The 20,689-nt window shown below is 38.3% G+C and overlaps 1 protein-coding gene across 1 annotated transcript in view; it reads left to right on the top strand.

Moving 5' to 3' along the window:
• Positions 1 to 20,284, top strand: part of KCNN2 (potassium calcium-activated channel subfamily N member 2) — a 112,302-nt gene extending 92,018 nt beyond the window's left edge. Inside the window, exons 8-11 of the mRNA XM_067568598.1 lie at positions 8,528 to 8,638; positions 11,603 to 11,730; positions 17,360 to 17,429; positions 19,694 to 20,284. Coding sequence (XP_067424699.1) covers positions 8,528 to 8,638; positions 11,603 to 11,730; positions 17,360 to 17,429; positions 19,694 to 19,978 — 594 coding nt within the window. The 3' untranslated portion in view covers positions 19,979 to 20,284. The remainder of the gene's footprint in view (positions 1 to 8,527; positions 8,639 to 11,602; positions 11,731 to 17,359; positions 17,430 to 19,693) is intronic.
• Positions 20,285 to 20,689: the final 405 nt, after the last annotated feature.

Here is a 20,689-nt window from a genome sequence, read left to right as displayed (position 1 = left end):
TCCAGGGAAGACAATTGCACCACCTTGTTCCAGCAAAGACTTTTGTACACAGGCAGAAAGAAGGCTTCACTCTTCAAGGAGGACAGGCAATTTTTCAACCACCACTCTCTGCAGTGGGTTCTGCAGCTTTAATGTTCATCAGAGGCTCCAAAGGAGCCCAACCACTGGGCTGCAATTCATCTGTCAGTCAGTACCATCCACCCTTTGCAGCTTCCCTGGTACAGGGTAGAGTGCACGTGTCTTGCAAAACGCTAATCCCCTTCCTCACCCAACAGTATCAACTTCTGCAGCAGAAAATTCATCAGAAAGTGAATCTGGCCCTCCCTCTCTCTCTCTCTCTCTTGCATCTGTTTTTAAAACTGTGTTTACTCTGTACGTACCAGGCAATTCCTGGGGCCCTGAAGTGTCTGTAGGTATTTAATTGGTTGTTATTTTTGTGTCATTTTTAGTATATCACACAATTTGTGTTTTATCTAACATTCCTGACAAACCTGAAAGACTAGTGAAACGCGAGGAAAAGTGCTCAAGTGCTAAGCTATGAGTAGAAGCTTAAATGTGGCAAATTCAATGGACCAAATTCAGCCGTGGGGCAAGCAGGCAGAAACGCCTCCAAAGCCAGTGGGTAGCTAGGCACAACTATTGAATACATAGAAGGGCAATAATGCAAAACTATTTTAGGTCGTAGTTTTGGATTGGAGGATTAATACAGTAATTGTGCTGTTCTGTCTCCTGTGCTGTTCAGCACTGCAGGGTTACTGCTCTCTCCCAGTAGGCAGCTGTGATACATGCAAAAACTCAGGTGTATGAGCTTGCCGTATGACTCCATTTCCTTAGCCTTGTGTCCGTCTCATGATGGATTCCTCTTTCAACACTTTTACATTGCTTGCTTGGAGAGCTCTTTTACTTCAAGCAGGACTTTCTTTTTTTTCTGGCTGGTCCAATAAGCCCATCTACTAGAGAGCCAAATGAACAGAGTATCTGTTTAAATTCTTACAAGCTTTTCATTTTATACAGAGCAGCAGGAAGAACGCTGTGCCTTTTCTGGTGCAGAGCTAAATTTCCCACCAGAGCCATATGTCTGCAAAGCGGACCTTCTCTCTCCCTCAGTGGATCCCATGGGAAATGAGCAAGAAACGTGGCAGCTGCCTTCTCTCAGCACCAGGCAAGTATAGCAGGACATTTTTGTGACAACTACAGCACTAAAGAACCACACTTCACTCCCAGTCCAGCTAGGCCAAAGCTGCCAAGAGATTTCCAACTGAGCCACTTGTGCATAAAGTTGCTTCCATTCCCAACTCATAGCCCTCACCCTAGGCATGGTTAGATGTAAACAATAGGCAGTAGGCCTACCACATTTAAACACAATTTTGACACCAGCCAAAGGCAGAATCAAGAAGAAATGCCACAGGAATTCAGTCGATGAAATCTAGAATTTCTTCAAGTCCAAGTGCAAGGGTTTAAAGCTCTGACCTAACACTGTCTTCAGTGCTGCCTTCCTGGGCAGTGTTTTCATTTTATCATCTTAGATTTTTTCCAACCTTGTATTTAAGAGATGCGAGCACCTTTCTTTTGCTATCACTAAAGGTGAGCCCATCCCACAACCCTTTATCCAAATCATCTGGACTTTGTAAACGTCCAGATCAAAATACTGAAGTTCTGGCCTTTCTTTGCATTGTTCCTAAGCTGAAAATATGAATCTGAACACCTCTTTGTTTGAAGAAAGCTTGGAAACTGATCCAGACTTTACATCTCAAGCCCGTCTTTAGCTATCACTATGGTAGCCTTGTTTCCTCTGGGTGACATTTGCCTTTCCCCACCAGAGCTGCTATCTTGCCTATTGTGTTCCACTGAGGAGTTGCTGATTAGTAGTAGTACTGTAACATGTAGGTGTCCTAGTCATAGACCAGGACCCCATTGTGTTAGATTCTGTTCAAAAGGTTGTTTTACGTATCAGACAATAGACAACAGATGGAGACAGACAAATGGGGGAGTACAAGGAAAAACTGAGATAACTGCTCACTATAATAGGCAGTGGTCTCAGAACACTGGCACCCTACCTGTTGCCATGTTTTTTGGTAGGCATCACTACAGAAGCGGGTTTTAAGAAGGGGATTTGAAGTAGGATCGTGAGGTAGCTTAGCATATAGGTACAAGGAGCTCCTCTGAGCATAAAGGGCAGCATGGTAGAAAGCAGGTAGATGCTTGTTTGAAAATTTAACAAGTGGGTGATGGATGTTGGAACCATGGACCAATCAGAGGCAGGAGTCAATGTCTTGATAGTGAGAGAAAATAGGTGTGGTGAGGATAGATGGTAGATGACCTTGAAATGTGAAAACGAGCAGCTTTTGTTTAATCTAGTAGCAATGAGGGAGGCAGTGGAGGGATTTAAAGAAAAGGATAACATGGTCAAAACGATGAGCTAGGAGAATGGACTTTGCAGCAGCATTCTGAATGGATATGAGTAGGGCAAAATTGAATTTGTCAAGACCAGAGAAAAGGACGTTGCAGTAATCGAGACATGAGCTGATGAGAGCCTGGACAAAAGTTTTAGTTCTGTGGATGGATAGGAAAGGCCGCAGAGATGTCATCCAGAAAGAATCTGCAAGATTTAGATGTAGCCTGGAAGTGAGAACCTAGAGAGAGGTCGAAGTCGAAGATGACACTCAGTACAACATTTTGGTGAGGAAGATTTCATTGTTTCACTTTTACAGTTACCTCAAAAGGATAATTTAAAAGGTAATTATTTTACCTCTCTTTGCTGGATTAGGAGGCTGTAGGACTTCAGAGTTCCAAACTGGAGCCAGAAAACGTACATTTACATAACCAGGTGTGATTCTTCTCTCATTCATGCCCATTTTCACTCTTGCAAGTCCCTTTGCAACTCATAATTTACACTGGTGTATTAGATTCTTAATATGTTTAACAAATATCTAAGCCCCAAAATGGGTCAAATACATACATACCTTTGCCGTCTAACAATGGGTCTTTCAAATTCTTGGCATTGACCAAGATTGCTGGTCATTGTTTTTGCAAGGCATAGCATAGGCCAACATTTGAACTAGAAATTTAATGATCTTGAAAGTCATTCGTGTTAGTTCTAGTAGGGAGGACCATGTCTAAAATGAAGATGTGAGGAATGTTCTTTTGTTTTGTAAATATAACTGAAACATCATCCTACAGCACAGTAGCTAAAAGGTAGATCAATGGTCAAAAGAAAGTGTTGTCCAGTTGTGAATGATTGTCAGGCCTTTGCTTCAGAAATGAGCCACTCTCTAATGTGCGCTTCACTGATTTCATAGAGATTTGAGAAATGATATCTGCAGATATGAGAGCTATTATGCAGTCAGGTCAATTCCAGCTTTTGTCACTCTGCATAAGTGAAGGTCTGAGAATTTGTCATACATTTGAAACCATAGAGGTCACTTACTGACGTAAACATGTTGTTATCAAGCTGGCTATAGTGTGCATTTAATATAAAGCTCAAAGTTTTCGACCATGAAAAACAGGTATTGAGCAGAACCTGGGGAAAATTCTGGTCCCATTAAAGTCAATGGGAAATTTACCATTGGCTTCTATGAAATGGTGTGAAACCTGACATTTCCTTTTGGAGACCCACCTGTGTCAGCAGATAGGCCAAACAGATCTCTTGACACTTTTGAAGAATAGAAAAACCCAGACAGATCAGCATTTTAGTATGTAGTTTGCTGGAAATCCCTCTAATACATAATTTACGGTACGTCTGAAAAACAAACATCATGCTCCTAATTCTGCTCTTAGCAACAGCATGCCCTTTCATTAAATAAAATAGATGTGTTGCTTACAATTTTGCCCTGCAGCTTCTGAGTTCCTAGAACACTTATGATATTTGTGAGAATATTTAACTGCATATCTGTTCATAGTTTGTTCTATTTTACTTTGTGAATATTTGTTATGAAATAAAATGGAAATAATTTACAGTGAAACCTGCATAAACCAACCACTTGGACAAGGACTGAGAAACAACAATTTCCTAAGGCAGGTGGGCTTTTACTAAAGGTGTTTGTGAACTGTACTAGGAAGACTGAATAAAATCACATAATTAAATGTTATGTATTGGGTTCAAAGTTATTTTATCATATAAATTGTTTAAATCTACTTTACTTAACAGAGATTTACATGCTTCCATTTAAAAAAAAAAATACTATCACTCAGAATACCAGCACCTTATGAAATTGAGTGTTTTAAGAATTAGTGGTGCTGTTAGAAAAGTAACTCAGGAGATCCCATTAAAAAAATTAAAATGTGTTTCAATGGAATATTAGTTATTAAAATGAGCATGAAAGCCACATTTTTAAAGGCTGCCTCTAAATTTGTGCCTGTGATTTTGCAATTATTGAATGATCATTTGCATATGCAAATCAGGTAGATTTCTAAATAACATGAGCCATGTGGATTCTGTTTGCATTGGACAAAGAAAGGGTTTCGCACACTGTAAAACTGTATACACAGTTATAGGCTGTCTTGAAAAATTGGTGCAGTTAATTCATGAGGCTCAAGATATCTAGAATGTATTAGTAAATTCTGAGTTTATTCTTTTCCATGTGTAATAAATTCCTCCTTTTCTGAAATGACTACAAGTCATCATGTTTAGATGTTCTACAGAGTCTTAGCAATTAACTAGCAGGTCTTGCTGCTTTACAATTCTTGTAAAAAAATTAAAACCTGGTTGGCAGATTCTGTGCCAAAGATAGACAGACCAGGCTGGCTGAAGACCATAGTAGCATTCAAGAGTACATCTGTAAGTTACCTTTTAACTGTACTAACAACGTAATGTTCTGAATACTGCTTTTGTTCTTTATTTGTCCTGTGAATGATAACCTGGAATTCCCAAGTGTTCTTAAAAACTTGATGTTTACCAACACAAAATATGCTATTTAAAATAAAATATAGTGTAACAGGCAAGAATGAGACAGACTGAACTGTGTAAACTCCAGATACAGTATATTACTGCTTTGATATTCCAAGCTGTGTGCATTTCCCCATTTGTTTTGTTTTTGATGAAATAAGATTCCCCTGATGGGAGAGCAGGAGCTTGAAGCAGTGATTTAGTTTATTGTTTGCCTTAGTCCTGCATAATGTTCAAAATACAATAACTGAAATACATTTTTCAGCTGTTTTAGTCTGTCGTCTTAAAATAAGACTTTCTCGCAGCTGGAATCGTGCTTTTATGCGTGCAGTGTTGATCTGGAAAAAACTGGGGGGAGGGTGTGATTATGAATGTGTATCTGTCTTATTGATTTATTATATGAACAAAGATGTTCAGTAAGATAATCACGAGTGGGCAGCAACATTATGCCATCATTTAAAATAACAGTACAGATTATCTATGCCTCAGTTTCCTGATCTTTAAAATGGGAATATCATGTCTTCCTACAAGTAGAAGGCCTCCAGAAGTGCAAAGTATTATAATAATTCAGCGTATTTATAATAATGATAAAACTTTAAAATCTCAATTTAAAATAATGTGCTATCTCTGTAAACTATTTATTATTAAAAGAATAAACATTATTTGTTTTCTTCCATGGTTTTGCAAAGAAGAAATTCACAAGTAATATTCTATCTTTACTTTTTTGAACAAAGGTAAAAAGTGTGCATTTTCACGTCATGGTGTGATCGTGTCATATTTCACCAGCCCAACCAGAGCTAATTTGAGTTTATATTTGTGTGAGAGCCCTCCAACAAACATCTTGGTGCTTCATGAAGCAGTTTTGATGATACAGGAGATAGCACTCTTTTCTGTAGGCCAAGAGAAGGCATTTCCTAGCATGTTGCTGGAAATATGGCACTACTACAGGCATAACCTTTCAGATAGTAATAATTCCAACTCAGGTAACTGCATTTTGCTTACCAACATTCCCTTAATTTCAATTGGATAGAGTATTCTTTTTCACCTTTTTGGCTCTAGATTGTTGCGATATGCTGTTTAAGCCACTGCTTCATTCCACCACAGAGAGATGTTCTCAGCGAATGTTTGGGAAGTGTTTAGAGAAATGTTGATGAAAGATGTTATAGATGTATTATTGGGAATAAATAATAGCATTCCTGAGCTGAGGCACAGAGTTCACCACCTCTGACTTCCTAGTGATCTTCATTATAGCTTTTTGATGCAGTTGACAGATTAGATTTCAGGATGATATTTTTAAGAGAACATGGTGACCCTCAAACCAGTTGACTTCCATTGCTGGTTAAAAGACCTTGCTCATATTCTGCACTGACTCCCTGTGCACTCCCACTGCCCTCACTCTGTGTAACTTCACCCAGATTCAAGGGTGAGGCTAAGGGTTGTGTAATTGTGAGGTGGAGATTGGTCAGAAAATGTGTGCAGTGTATAAGGCTACATCTACACTTACGGCAGCATGTAAAGTGTATAAACTACATGCTCCCCAGCACTGGTATAAATAGCACCTTCTCTGCAGCTCTTAGCAATGCTCCTTTCTCAAGGCTGGGATTTGGGAGAAGTGAAGACCCTTCCTGTTGGCTCCCCCATGCCTAGACGGCATGGGAAACTCCATCTTCTCTTTTCCTTGATTTCATCCAGTACTAGAATCGGAGTGAGGGAGCAGAACGTCTGGAGAAGAAGCAGAAGCCTAAAGAGAGAATCAGAACAAGGAGCAGCAACAGCAGCATCTGGGAAGAGATTTATTTGGGAGGCCCAACTGGTATTGAGCTTTAGATAGGCCAGAACTAATTGGAGATCAGGGCTGCATGTGTTTTGTGATGAGCAGATGAGTTCACTGGAAGGGGGGGGGGAGATCTGGATGTGTTTGGAGATCGGGGGATGTGTTTGGGGATGTGTCTAGATCTGCATGTGTTTGAGGGAGATCTGGGACAAGCTAAATTGCAGGGGGTCACAAATGTATGTATTGGGTGTCTCAATATATGGAGAGGAGGGGCAAATGAATTAATTAAGGAATCTGTTAATTAAAGAGTCGGTGAATTCATTGTGGGGTCTTTGCATAGGGGCAAATAAATTAATTGAGGGGGACTTATGGGGAGCAAATTAATTGGAGAAATCTCCATATTTACTGGAGATAGAGTTTCACTGATTGCTGCAAATAGGGCAAATCCCTAGGCTAGACAAAGTGTAACTCAGCGTATGTACATCTGAAACATACTGGGGTTGGTTGGTCTGTAGAAACTGGGCAGGTGTATTACCACAGAGCTGATTTGGGAATTGGTGGAATAAGTTGTAGGTGGGGACTGCTTTATATTACACCTTCCTGCTAGTTGTTTTACGTATTACAACCTCCTTTTAATCCCTTGGCACGTAGTCTACCCCACTATATTTCTCTTCCATGGAATTTGTATCTGCTTATTCCAGGCTGTACTTGGAACAGTTCCAAACATATATGTATATACCTGGCACAGAGCAACCTCCAGTCAAATGACAAAGCTGTTTCTGCAAGACACCTTGTTATTAAAAGGTATTAAAATAGTCTGACTGAGCATAATTTGTAGAAAAAGATCACTTCTGGTTTGTCAGAAGAGAACATGGAAATAGAACTCTTCAGATAACTTTTTGTTTTGTTTTTGTTTTGGTATCCAAATAAAAAAAATTGACCCAAAAAAAATTATTTGGGCCAACCTGAGAGGAATTTTTCACAAACTTTTTGGTAAACTGAAGAAGTGGGAAAACTTCCTTTTGGAACTAAATATTTCATTCTACCTGAAAGAAAAATTTTTTTTTACTTTCAGGGTTTTTAATCTCCCCTCCCCACCCCCTCCTTCCTTAAAATCATACTAAAATTTGAAACAAAAGGGTATTTCAAATTTAAAATATTGGAACTGTTTTAGTTCAAAAATGTTGAAACTAAAGTTAGATTTTTTTCTTAATTTTATTTTTCTATTGTTCAGCCAAAACAATTCAGTGAATTCAACCTGAATTTGCAAACAGTTTTAGTCAATACCAATCTGTATTAGTAAAAGAAGGTTTTGCACCAAAAAATTTGACCAGCTCTACATAGGAGTATATATAAGTGACTAAACACTAGATTTAAGGTAAGGCTTTCTTTAAGGTCTAAAGATAAAGTTAAGACAGATTCTAGTTTTATTGGGCTAGATACTAATCCAATCTTACTTCCTTTTAGCAATTGCAGATACTATGACTATGAACAGGCCTTTCTGGATTCATTTATGTATGTATTCTAAATTGTAAACGTTGTATCTGGCTGCCCTTGTTCAGACATTTGAAACTGAATTTGTTCTAAAATCTGTATTTTTTTCAACCCCTAGAGGAAAAAAGCATGACTTTAAAATGATGCTCTTCAGTAAGCAATTGATGAGGCCTTGACAGTTTACCAATCTATGGTAACCGACTCTTTATATAACTTTGAACTAAAATAGCTGTACTATATTCAGCACATTTATCAGGAATGGTGATTCATCTGATGCCTTTCATATTTCTTCAGTGAAGGAGAAACGTCTTTAAAAATGCTTTTGAAAAAACACAGCAGTAACTCCTTGGGATTTGTTTTCTTGTTGTTTTCAGGGTGCTGGATGCACTGCACTGGTGGTAGCTGTGGTTGCAAGGAAATTAGAACTTACCAAAGCTGAAAAACACGTGCATAATTTCATGATGGATACCCAGCTAACTAAAAGAGTAAGTTACACCTGAAGATCTTTATATTCTCCACTGAAAAAGGAATGTTGCTTAATGTATTTCTGGGGCTCATTGGAAAAAACCACCATAATTTTCTTTCTTGGACTTATGGGCCTTCTCCTGCAAGGTGCTGGGTGCCTTCTGGGGGTACTGAGCACCCTGACCTTCTGTTGAAGTCCATGGGAGTTGCAGGTTCTCACACCTAATGAGGATTTGGCCCAATGGCAGTAGACTTGAAAATTCCCTTAGGGAGGGACATATTGAAACTAGACCAAGCTGGAAGGTAACTGAGGTAACCAGCAAAGAACAGCATATTGTTCTGAAAGAAGAGTTTATTATGTATTAAACTAGATTGAGTTTTGTGTAGCATATGAAAGGAGAAACTATAGTATACAGGTAATTCTTGTAGTTCTATTAGATGCTATGAATTTAATGCGTGAAAGCTTGAAATCCTGAAATCCTCACGTACACAAGTAGAAAGACTGTTCTTTGTAAAAGTACGAGAAGCTTCCTGACACGTGAGAACATCTTGCAAATGAGTATTAAAAATATTCACAAACTTTGAGTCAAGTAAAGTCTTTGCTGATGCTTCGTTTACTGAACACAGGGGGTTGTTCCATCAGCCACTTACAATAATGTAACAATCGATGTTTCACAGATAGAAACTACAATTCAATAGGAAAAATGTTTTTAAGAACTCCTTTAAAACTGTTAAATAAAATGTCATTTTAAATAGATAAAGACTAAATCTTTGGTTAAAAAATAACCACATCAGAAAATATAAGAATCACAGCTAAGAAGACAATGAAGATCTACAATCCAGGAAAAATATGTTTATGTAGAGGGGAACAAATAATGGAGTTTATCCTTACTCATTTGAATAGTCTCATTCATTTCTGAGGGATTATTTATGTGAGAAAAGTCTGCTCAGTCAGACCCAAAAGCTTCTTAGAGAAACAGCAGGAAAAACAACCTGGCAGACAGGGCCGTGCGCAGAAATTTAAATGTGACCACTTTTTTGGAGGGGTGCATTCTGTGCCCCACTGCCCAGCCATAGGAGGAGTTCGCTGTTCCCTACCACCCCACTGCACTCCCAACCCCGGGAGGAGCTTGCTTTTCCCTTGGTGCTTGCCCTCCTCCCCATCCCCAGCAGGTGCTCCCTCTTCCATTATGCCCCTCCAGGCCTCAGCCCAAGCATGAGCTCACTGTCCCTGGGCCAGAGGAGTTCTGTGCCCCCAATGATTATTGGGTGGGCCTGTGCCCCTGCCCCCCCCCCCCCCCCCCCCCCCCCCCGCCCCCGCCCTTGTGCACGCCCCTGCTGGCAGATCAGGAAGAAGGTGGTGGTAGTCACATAGATATTAAGAAACAGAACCATGCCAACCATGAATGTGAGTAATAGGGAGGTAAAACTCTCCCTTCCTGCCCCCATGAGAAACAAAGTGAGTGAGGTAATATCTTTTATTGGACCAACTTCTGTTGGTGAAAGCTTGTCTCTCTCACCAGCAGAAGTTGGTCCAATACAAGATATTACCTCACCCACCTTATCTCTTTAATATCTTGGGACCAACCTGGCTACAACAACACTTGAAAATCTAGGCAGGAAAATAGATTCATACAAATTTGCTAAGTCTTGTGAATTTAGCATTCCACTCACCTCTCTTTAATCCCACTCATCTATCTATTCCTCCAAACAAATCTAATCTTCAGCTCGGTGTAATATTTAAGTTAGCCTCAGAGCACATTTGGGACTTCAGCCACTCTGATAAGACAAAGGAAAGCAAACAACCCTTCCTGTGTTGGAATAGTTGTCAGATCACAAAACAGTAACACAAGAGTTGGAGTTTGCCATAAATCACAAACTGAAGGTCTCCAAAGCTAAGGGGAGAGCAAGGATTTCAGTCCTTGAGTGAGGTCTAGTGAGACTGACCTTGCTTCCACTGAAGTTGCAGCAAAATTCCCCTTTGACTATGGTGGCACACGATTGGGACAATTGTCTCTGGGAGCTCCTGCTAGTTGCAGGATCCAGTTGCAGCTCTGCATTGCTTCTTTCTTCTGTATGCTCTGATTTAGCTTGAATACTGCAATGGTGGATATGATAGAGGCATAGATAGAGAGGGAGAAGGAAGTACATAAGAGCTACAATTGAATACTCTATATTTACCTTAGGAAGTATCCTAGCAATTAGAACATTAGTCAACAATACGTTGAAATGCTTTGTCAGTATTTTCATAAGTTTTGTCAGTGCCACACTGGGAACATCAGAGGGCTTAGGAGAATTGAAGGTATCCTTACATTTTACATTGTGAATATCTTTTTATAGAGATCCTTACTTTAGCAAGCTACAAAGCAGACATGAATCATATGCAGTAAACAGAGCTATAAGATTTTAGCAATATGCCTTTCTCAGAGGAAGTGGCAGGACAAAATGGAAAAACCAGAACAAGGAAGAATGGAAACACTTATTTGAGCAGCCCTTGAGTATATTACAGAGGAAAAGACTGTTAAATCGTTGATAGAAGTAAGAGGGAGGAATCTTTTAAGAAGGAAATGACCAGGAAGAGGCAAACTAGTAATAGGGAAAACCATTTTTGATCCTGTACAAGGTATCCAGTTAAATACTGTACATATAATGTCTTAATATCTGCTTCCTATAACTTACACATACAGAGAGCACTACGTGGGTCAAGTTCTCATCCGAAACAGATGCAATTCCCAGCTGCAAAGGAAACTTACAAATACCACTTTTATAAGAAGCATAGATTTTTATAAGAACTATAGCACAGGTCTCATTGTCTCTGGTCATGTCATCATTCTTCCTGCATCACTGCAGCAGCTTCATACTGCATCCCTAACCCACAGATAGCTAGAGCCATGAGTGCTTCTGAAAGAGAGTGCACACCAGAGAAGATTCAAAGAGACATTAATGCTATTTTTGTGAGCCTGGTGTTTTCTTTTATTAAACAGGTGAAAAATGCAGCTGCCAATGTACTCAGGGAAACATGGTTAATTTATAAAAATACAAAGCTGGTTAAAAAGATAGACCATGCAAAAGTAAGGAAACATCAACGCAAATTCTTGCAAGCTATTCATCAGTAAGTACTATTTTGGTTTGGTTTTTTTCTGTCCAGACGTTATCTATTCTCACCCAGACTTTGATCTGGGTTCTGAATTTTCTCTTTCTCTTAGAATAAAGCAAAATAAGATTTTTAGAGTAGTGTTTATTCACAAAAGAAACAGTGCCAGCAGTGTATGCCCTACATAGCTATGATCTGAATTTTTGTAAACATTTTCCTAGAATTCTCTATCATGCTTCAGAAATTAGCATGGAGATTTTTATGTTATATTATTACCAGTAGTTTGTTGTTACTATTGTATGAATTTGCCTAAAAGGAGTTGCCTCCTTTTTTCACTGTAGAAAACAGAAATGCAGCAAGTATGTCAGTTTCATTTAAAGCAAACATTTTAATCATTTCATGTCAGAATAATCTAATCGCTTTAAAATAGAGGCTATTACTACAACTTATATTTAATGAAAAGATAATGGACCAGATTCTCTGGCCCTTAATGTTGCTCCAGCAGCTTAAAAGGGACAAAACTAAGTTGCCTGCCCTCAGCTGGGGATTTCCTTGGTATGGGGGGCGGGGAAGTCCTCAGTGGGTGTAACTGACATAGCTGATGCCTACACTGCCACCTAGCATCTGGGCAGGGAGGTAGCCTAGCCAAAGCAATTGTACTCTGGCAATCACCAGATGGCCCCACAGGAGTTTTTGCCAGCATAATTTAGATCAGCCCCCAGCCTGTTCTGATCTCTACCAGGGGATAAACCAATCTAAGAATCAGGGAGGGTAAAGATAGAGACTGAACCAGATTCTCTCCTGATCCCAGTCATAGTAGTAATCTGAATCATCATAATACAGCCCGTGAAACTCTGCCACGTTCTAAATATTTGATCTAAAATTTACCAAGTGTTTGTCATAAAGCAGATCCAAAGCTAGGAGGATGGAGGGAGGACCCAAGACTCCTCCCAACTAGATTCCTCGAATCAGTAAGCTCTGGGTTTCAAAGTAAAGATGTATAGTGCATGGGGGGTAGCGTTCCTCCAACCAACAGCTAGAGCATTTTAGTAGATAGTTCCCTGAGCTACATGGAATGACAGGACTACTGTCTCCCAAAAATGCAGATCCCAGGGGATTGCTAGGAGGTCTGACACCTTCATACTTGCTCTAGGACTCCTGCCAATCCTTCCAGCTCCCTGCCAACCCAGTTGATTGAAGCCCTTGGTATCTGCCATGAGTTGAGCTTCCAGAACATAGTGAGGGGCTTCCGAAAAGTTAATTCAGCCTCTAGTTGTACTGGCTTTTTTTTTTTTTATAAATTCTACATGCAGCTTGGTGTGCACATCCATGCACATCCATACCCATTCCTCCACCCCAAACCCTCCAACCTCTGCCTACATGTGATCTAAGCCCCAAGAGAGGATGGTGTTGGCTGGCTCACAAGTATGATACATTCACTCACACTGTTCAGGAGGTGAGAGATCTGCATGAGGAGATTCCTCTTCCTGAGTGGATGTAGGGATTGGGAGCACAATCTGGCCCTTAATTTCTCATCTATAAATTGGGGATAATATTTGCTTCTGTGCAAATTAGTTAATGTTTGTGCGGTGCTTTTAAGATGCATGTTGATTCATTTTAGCGAAGTTGCAAGTTTAAATGCTGTAGAACTGTTGTAAATACTCACAGTAGAAACACTTAGGTAAAAAGCCCCCAAAAGATTAGGCTTTGTTAGGTTAAGGAAAGGTGTTCCAAAATGTATTTTACTTAGCTTTGTCATCCTGTGCGGCCTAGTGGGGCGGTACGCATGCACATTTTACATCTGTTCCTTTGACCACGTGGTATTCCTTCATTTTAACCATGCCGTTTATTTTTTGTGCGTGTGCAAAAATGAATTTTAAATTAAAAGCACACCTGGCTTGAGCTGCAACTTTCCACACCATTCAGAAACCAAAAGAGCTGCACAAGGTTGCAGATATTTGTTCTGCATCTGCCTTAACTATTCAGAAGTCAGTTCAGTTGGGCTGCAGTGGTCATTTTTTCTAGTTATGCCAGTCCGGGGCTCTGAGAGTTCATGCTAATGAGTTTCGCTTTACCCTGCAGCACTTTGCTTCCAATTCAGAAGGGTACTTAGCATTATGTATTGTATTTTAGCAAAAGATTGGAGGGACTTCTCTGTGCATGCAATGATGACCTGTTGGGAGCATAGCTCCAAAATTCTGCTTTTTTGTTTTTCTTTCAGTTAGAGTATCTGGGCACAATGACATTTTTTGGTTTTGGTTTTCTTCTCTTTTGACTCATTGCAAATACGTCCCTTTTCCATCTTTATTCTGGGTTTGTTTTTTACTTTTTAAAAGACCTTATTCTCTAGTTCTACTACAAATTATTGGACTAGTTGCAGGAATCAATGGCTGTCATTCTATGGCCTGTGTTATACAAGAGGTCAGAGTAAATGAACCTTTCTGACCCTAAGATTTACAAAATCCATGAAATTATTGTTTCTGGCTCTGCCTTCAGCAACTCAGTCTTTTTTCCACATGTAAATTGAATAAGGTGTGGGGGAGGGAGGAGGAAATCACAGGTGTCCAGACATTATTAATGGGTATATTCTATATGGATAAGGAGGATCCATGGGTCAGAGGCAGACATAAAGGAAAATGGGAAAGAAATGGAAGGCTTAATGAGACATAACACTTGCAAATTCCATCATTATTGTGCAGCCAAATCAGGTTTAACCCATGGCTGTTGCTGATCCATAGAAGCCAATGGTGAAACCATGGGACCTGCTGAATTGATCCCTCCCCCCACCCATCCCCCCCGTGCGCCTCTGGGATTTGGTTTGTTCTAGTATATTTTACAGATTGTTTTCTTTTGTTTTGTCTTTTTATTTCAACAAAATGAAAATAGAGCTCGGAAGTAAGTTGTATGAGCTGTTCCTTTCAAATTTGCAGAATTTACCACTGTCTGCATGCAACAAATGGATTCTTTCTTTGTGAATTTAATGGTCTGATTGCTGCCGTGGAAATGTGATCCAAAATCATGATCTTTGCTGTGATAAGTGAAGTTCATAAGGAAGGAATTAGAATATCCATATTAATTTAAGAAAAAATAAAACCTGCCATCTTCCTTTTAATCTGGCTGTTGCAGCTAAAGAATGATCTTTATGTAATAGATGTATCTTTGGGCCAAATTTTTTGTGTTGATTTACACACTGCTATCTCATTGTCATCAGCTTTTATCTCTGCTGTACCATTATTAATGGGATTGCATGGGGTTTAAGTCAGCACAAAGATTAGTCCAGTGTGCTGAAGCGTATAGAATTGGCTACTGGATTGTCCACAATGGATAGATGCTTAAGATGCTAGAAAATAAAATGCATATGTACCTTTTCAATTGTTTGAATAAATTCACAACAAAATACTAAGGGTATAATTCTACACTCAAATCTGTACATGCTTACCTCTGAAAAGTATCTTAAGTGAGGCTGTTCTGGGCTGTAATGTTTAACTCACGCTCTTCAGGAGTTTTCCGTATTCCAAAAGTGCTTAGCTACAGCTCTGTGCACCAACAATGTTTCAGAAGATGAAGCTCCATCAGGTGATGAAGCTTTGGGTTTGCCCCCCACCCCCGTTCCCCTCCCAAAAAAAAAAGGGAACTAGCCAGCACACTGACTGAATGTCAGTCTTCTGAAAACAACAGATTTCTATCTCAGGAACAGAAATTATTACATGCCTTCAGGGGGATATCTACTCTTCACAGCTTTCTTTCAAGCATGAAGTTGGAAGTCAATAAGTTTCTACAAATTCATAGTTTAATGTAAAGATCCTAATGCAAACTTTTTCATTTGACAGCTTCTTATGGATTTTGGAAAATTCTGGAAGTATTTTGGTTACATAAAAATTCTGACTTGTGACACAGAATAAACCTACCATCTCCTATATATTTCATAGTATTTTATTGGAACTGGAGCCACATTCCAGGGTTCACTCTGCTGAAATTTCCAAAAAAATAAGAACTGCCACTGAACAGGAATCTATTCCCTACTTAGGCATACACAACTAGCATGCTAGTTGCAGTGCATGATATTTCTTCATTTGTATCATGTGGTGTGACTTTTTTTGAAAATAGTGCTTTCCTTTTAGAATATCCATTAGGATCTTGATATGGCTAAATAACCCATTTCTGCTGGTCAGCTAGAATGAAACACCTTGGCAAACAATTCACACTTAAATGGTTAAACTCTCAAAAACCTGAGTTTGTGACAGGGAAGAATGTGGAAAAGTTTTGTAGCCTTGATCAGGTGGAGAGATCTGTTTAACAATGGATTAATTGCAAAAATCTCACTGAATGTAGAATTGTGCCCTTAGAGTTTTGATTCTCTGCATGTAAAACTGAAATTGTCCTGTCTTTAGGTCTAATTCTCCTTTCACCTATGCTGATGTAACCCAGGAGCATTGAAGTCAGTGGCATTAAACCAGGATAAAACCAGTATAAATGAGAGGAGATTCAGACTTCTAACTTTTTTAATATGAGAAATCAGAAGTTAACAAGGTGTTTTAACTATTGTATTCTGAAATTTATGTTTGCGATACAAAACAAATCTTGTGTTTTGACTAAAAGATTATGAAATGACCCATTCTGTTACAAAAAAAATTAAACATTTATGTCAATTGGTCTGTTTGACCATTTGCAAAAAAGCTTTGTAATATAATTAATGTTATCAAATGAATGAGGGCTTTTTCTTTCTCACTATTTTTGTGTTCATGGAATAGTTGATAAAACTGTCCATTTGTATAAGCTTTCTTGGCTTATACAGGCCTTTTAACAAAGCATACAGATTTTCTTCCTAGTGCAGTGTGAGAAACTGAAAGCTTGCATTCCCTCTGTTAGTGTACGTGCATAATTGTAATTAACTTAAAGGAATTACTCAAGCATCCAAGGGAAAAATACAGGAGTTTTTAAAATGCTCTAGTTTAAGCAGTGCATTTTCATGTTCACATATTAACAGCACAACTCTGAAAAACATGTCTGATTATTTAGTTTGAAATTTAATGGTATTTAGAGGTAAGTTGCGATTTGAATTCAGTAGGACAATACAATTAGCATAGTGACAAGTATTCTGGTTATTTAGCTGCTGGTCAGATAAAAGTTTTGTTTAAATTAAAAAGAAACTCACTTATCACTGTATTTTCATCAGGTTCAAACACCTTCTAACCCAATCCATTTCAGACTGAACAGGGCTAATACCTGTATCTAATCATGTAGATATAGGAAGATCCTTGACTGCTATAACATTATTGATGAAAGCTGACCTGTTTTGTGTTTCTTCCTATATCTACTTGTCATGATACTGAAGCTTTAAGGAATGTTTTGGCTTTCTTTCATATAGTATGAGTAAAACTTTACCTCCCTTTTCAAATTCAATTTTAACCATGACAAATAGTAATCTGGAGGACATCACATTTTCTTGCTCTTTCTTTTTTGCGGTGTTGAGGAAGCATGCTTCTCATTGTACCAGACACATAACCAATTCTGACTTTACACAAAGTACCCAAGGCATTGTCCATGCAGTTATTTGTTCTTGTAAGTTATATGCATGCTCTTTAGAAGACCTAAAGATGGGGCAAACAAACAAAAAAAGTATCTGATCTCAAATTCCACCTTTTAGATTAAGAAGTGTAAAAATGGAGCAAAGGAAACTGAACGATCAAGCGAACACTTTGGTGGACCTGGCAAAGGTTAGTAGACAATTATCAGACATTTTATTTGTTCTTTAGTAAATTAACATTTATCTTCTCAAAATGATTAGTTCAGAATTGAAGGCTCTTCTCTTCACTATACTTCACAGGTACATATATGTTGTTCCTTATCCTGTCAGTACAGGAAGATAGGTCAATTGTCTTGTCTGTTGTGGTAAATTCTGTCAAAGCAGTATCATTCTATTAGCAGTGGCAAAAACTTGATATTTCAGAAAAAAGGCAAAGCTCTTGTATAATGCACATAACTAGGAGTCTGATCCTCAGAGCTGCAGAACTGACTTCAGTTGGAGTTGTGAATGTTTAGTCCCTTTCAGAAATGAGCCACGTTTGTGTGATGCTATATATGTGAGAGGGTAAATTCTTCCCTATATTTAAATATATTACATGAGAGGGAACATAGGCTACTGGTTAGAGCAGAGAACCGCAAGTCAGGAGTTCTGGGTTCATGTCCAGCACTGCAAATGGGATCTGATCTGACAAGATCTGTGTTTCTGGTCCACATTTGTAAAATAGGGACAATACTTACCCACTTTGCTGATGTGTTATGAACCTTGATTAATTAAACTTGTTAAATCCCTTTGAGATCTTCAGATGAAAGGTGCTATTCAAGTGCAAAGTGCTACAATAGCATGTGCATTCTGTAGAAAATAATAATCAGATTTATAGGATTGAGGCCAAGACGTACAAAGTTTTACATCAGCCTGTGGCACATAGCAGCTGCTCAATTTGAACTTCATATGAAACTAAGCGAGAAGTGTATATATTTTTTAAAATAAATATATCACAGACGTCTCTCCCAGATGCTTTGAATCCACATCTTTTCCATGCTTGCCTTTTATGATACAGCCTGAATCCTTCAGTATGCATCCCACTTTTGCAGTGCAAAACTCCCTGACTTGACTGAACTAAAAATAAAAGGGGTACCCAGCTAACTACTGTGGATGCAGTTCAAGCACTCTCCTGTTTATGTCAATTAATAAGAACAACAGATCTGCCCCTAAGAGATGAATATAGTATTTTGTCCTTAAGAGTCATGCCAACACCGTTGAAACACCATGCAGTGAAAAAAGAATATGGATGTGGGGCTAATTCTTCACTGTTTTACACAGTCATTCATTTAACTGTACATTCCCTTTTTGTGTACTGTAATCTTAATTACACTTCAGTAAATTTGCCTACCAGGTAACAAAGGATCTGGTTATCATTTCACTTTACTTTAAATGTCTAAACCCAAGTCTTAACTGAACTCATCCATCTTGTGAACATAGACAAACCACCTTAACACTTATCTCTCAGTTTCAGATACACCATTCCAGTCCCATAAGAAAAATACAGTATAATAATCAAAATGACAGAAAATTATAAATGAAAAAGAATATTGTTTCATAAAGAGATTTTGCAATACAACCAGGCAAAACTAAATGTACTTTTAAATTCTAATCCTCAAGGGATATACCTTCCGCTTCCACATAAAGCTAGTGAACTCTGAACAGAAATTAAAGGTTGCTATTTTCTCATTTAAAGATCATTGATTTAATGGGGCCCAGTGTAAACCCTTCATTTGTATCAGTGAAAATGAAATATAAAAGTGGTATGTTTATTTTCAAAGCACTTTGTATTACCAAATTGCTTGCATTATCATTTATATTTGAGGGTGGGGTAGAGGAAGGGATGTTGTACCTTAAAAGTATATTTTCTCCTTGGTCTGCATAAGAAGCTCCATTAACACCAATGAGAGTTCTGTGTGCTGATCAAGAGAACATATTGCTTAGAAGTATGAAGATCTTTTTAATACAAATGTAAAGAAGGATAAAAATGCCAGGGATATGCCCAAATTTATCCCATATACAGTGGAACCTTTGGTCTTCCTACATTTGTTGCATAAGTCTGATATTAATTCAGTTCTAGATCTCTATACTTCTAAAAGGTCTTCTGTTTTACCCAATTCATCAACAGTTTGAAATTCAAATACCTTAATTTAAAAAGAATGTTAATTTCTGCTCATTGAATGTTGCATTGGGGTGATTTGTACTGAATCCCTGAGTAAAATTACTTTATGAGACAGGTGCTTGTTGTATTATCATCAGCCCCCCATTCGTGCTGACCTTTTCTTTCAATACAAACTGCAAAAGGTGGAAAAAACCAAAAAACAAAACCCTTTCAGAAACCCTAATAGAATAACACTTCTTACTGAAATGTTTACAAATCAAATCTAAAACTCTGCTTGCATCCTCTCCTTTCAGACTCAAAACATCATGTACGACATGATTTCTGATTTAAATGAGAGAAGTGAAGATTTTGAGAAGAGGATTGTTACTCTGGAAACTAAACTGGAAACCTTAATTGGTAGCATTCAAGCTCTCCCAGGACTGATTAGCCAGACAATCAGCCAACAACAGAGGGATTTCCTTGAAGCTCAGATACAAAATTACGACAAGCATGTTGCCTACAGTGCTGAGAGATCACGATCCTTGTCGAGACGGAGATCCTCCTCCACCGCACCACCAACTTCGTCAGAGAGTAGCTAGAAGAGAGTGCGTTTACCACAAAATAAAGACTTTTTTGCCATCATATGGTCGATATTTTAGCTTTTATTGTAAAGCCCTATGGTTCTAATCAGTGTTATCTTGGTTCTGATGTCAGAATCCTGGAAACCTGAACATAAAGTTTTAGGCCAAAATGAGTGGAAACTTTTTTTTTTCCTGTCAGATGCACAGTGAACGCACCTATTATTGCTATATAGATTGTTCCTCCTGTAATTTCACTAACTTTTTATTCATGCACTTCAAACAAACTTTACTACTACAGTATATAATATAATAAAAAAGGTTAATTTCTGCACATACCTGCTTGGTCACTTTGACTTTAACATTCTTAAAGATTTAAACAGTATTATTTTAAGGCCAAATACAGAAGATTATTTTAACTAAAGAAAGACTAAGTTTAAGCTTAATTAGTCTTCAGATGTGAAAATTGATTTTCTAAACTCAGCCCAGAAGGCAGTAAAAAACAATTGCTGGATGAACATGCAAACAGTTTGTGTATGTATAATCACTTGAAAGGGACATTGTTTATTTGAATTTTTAAAAAGTGATTATTTCTTTTTAAAAAATTCTGCTAGACTCTTTATAAAATGTTCCATGAATTTTTTTTAAAGTATTATTGGGGAGAGAGGGGGGTTCTGCTCACCTATTTATGTTTATAATAGCCTTTTTCAATAGCGAGAAACTGACTGTTTA

This window comes from Emydura macquarii, unplaced genomic scaffold (genome assembly GCF_026122565.2).
Source record: "Emydura macquarii macquarii isolate MOO-44397 ecotype Brisbane River unplaced genomic scaffold, CSIRO-AGI_Emac_v2 contig_2897, whole genome shotgun sequence".
Taxonomy (NCBI): domain Eukaryota; kingdom Metazoa; phylum Chordata; order Testudines; family Chelidae; genus Emydura; species Emydura macquarii.
The sequence above is the reverse complement of the archived record's forward strand: the minus strand, read 5'-3'. Positions and strand labels throughout refer to the sequence as shown.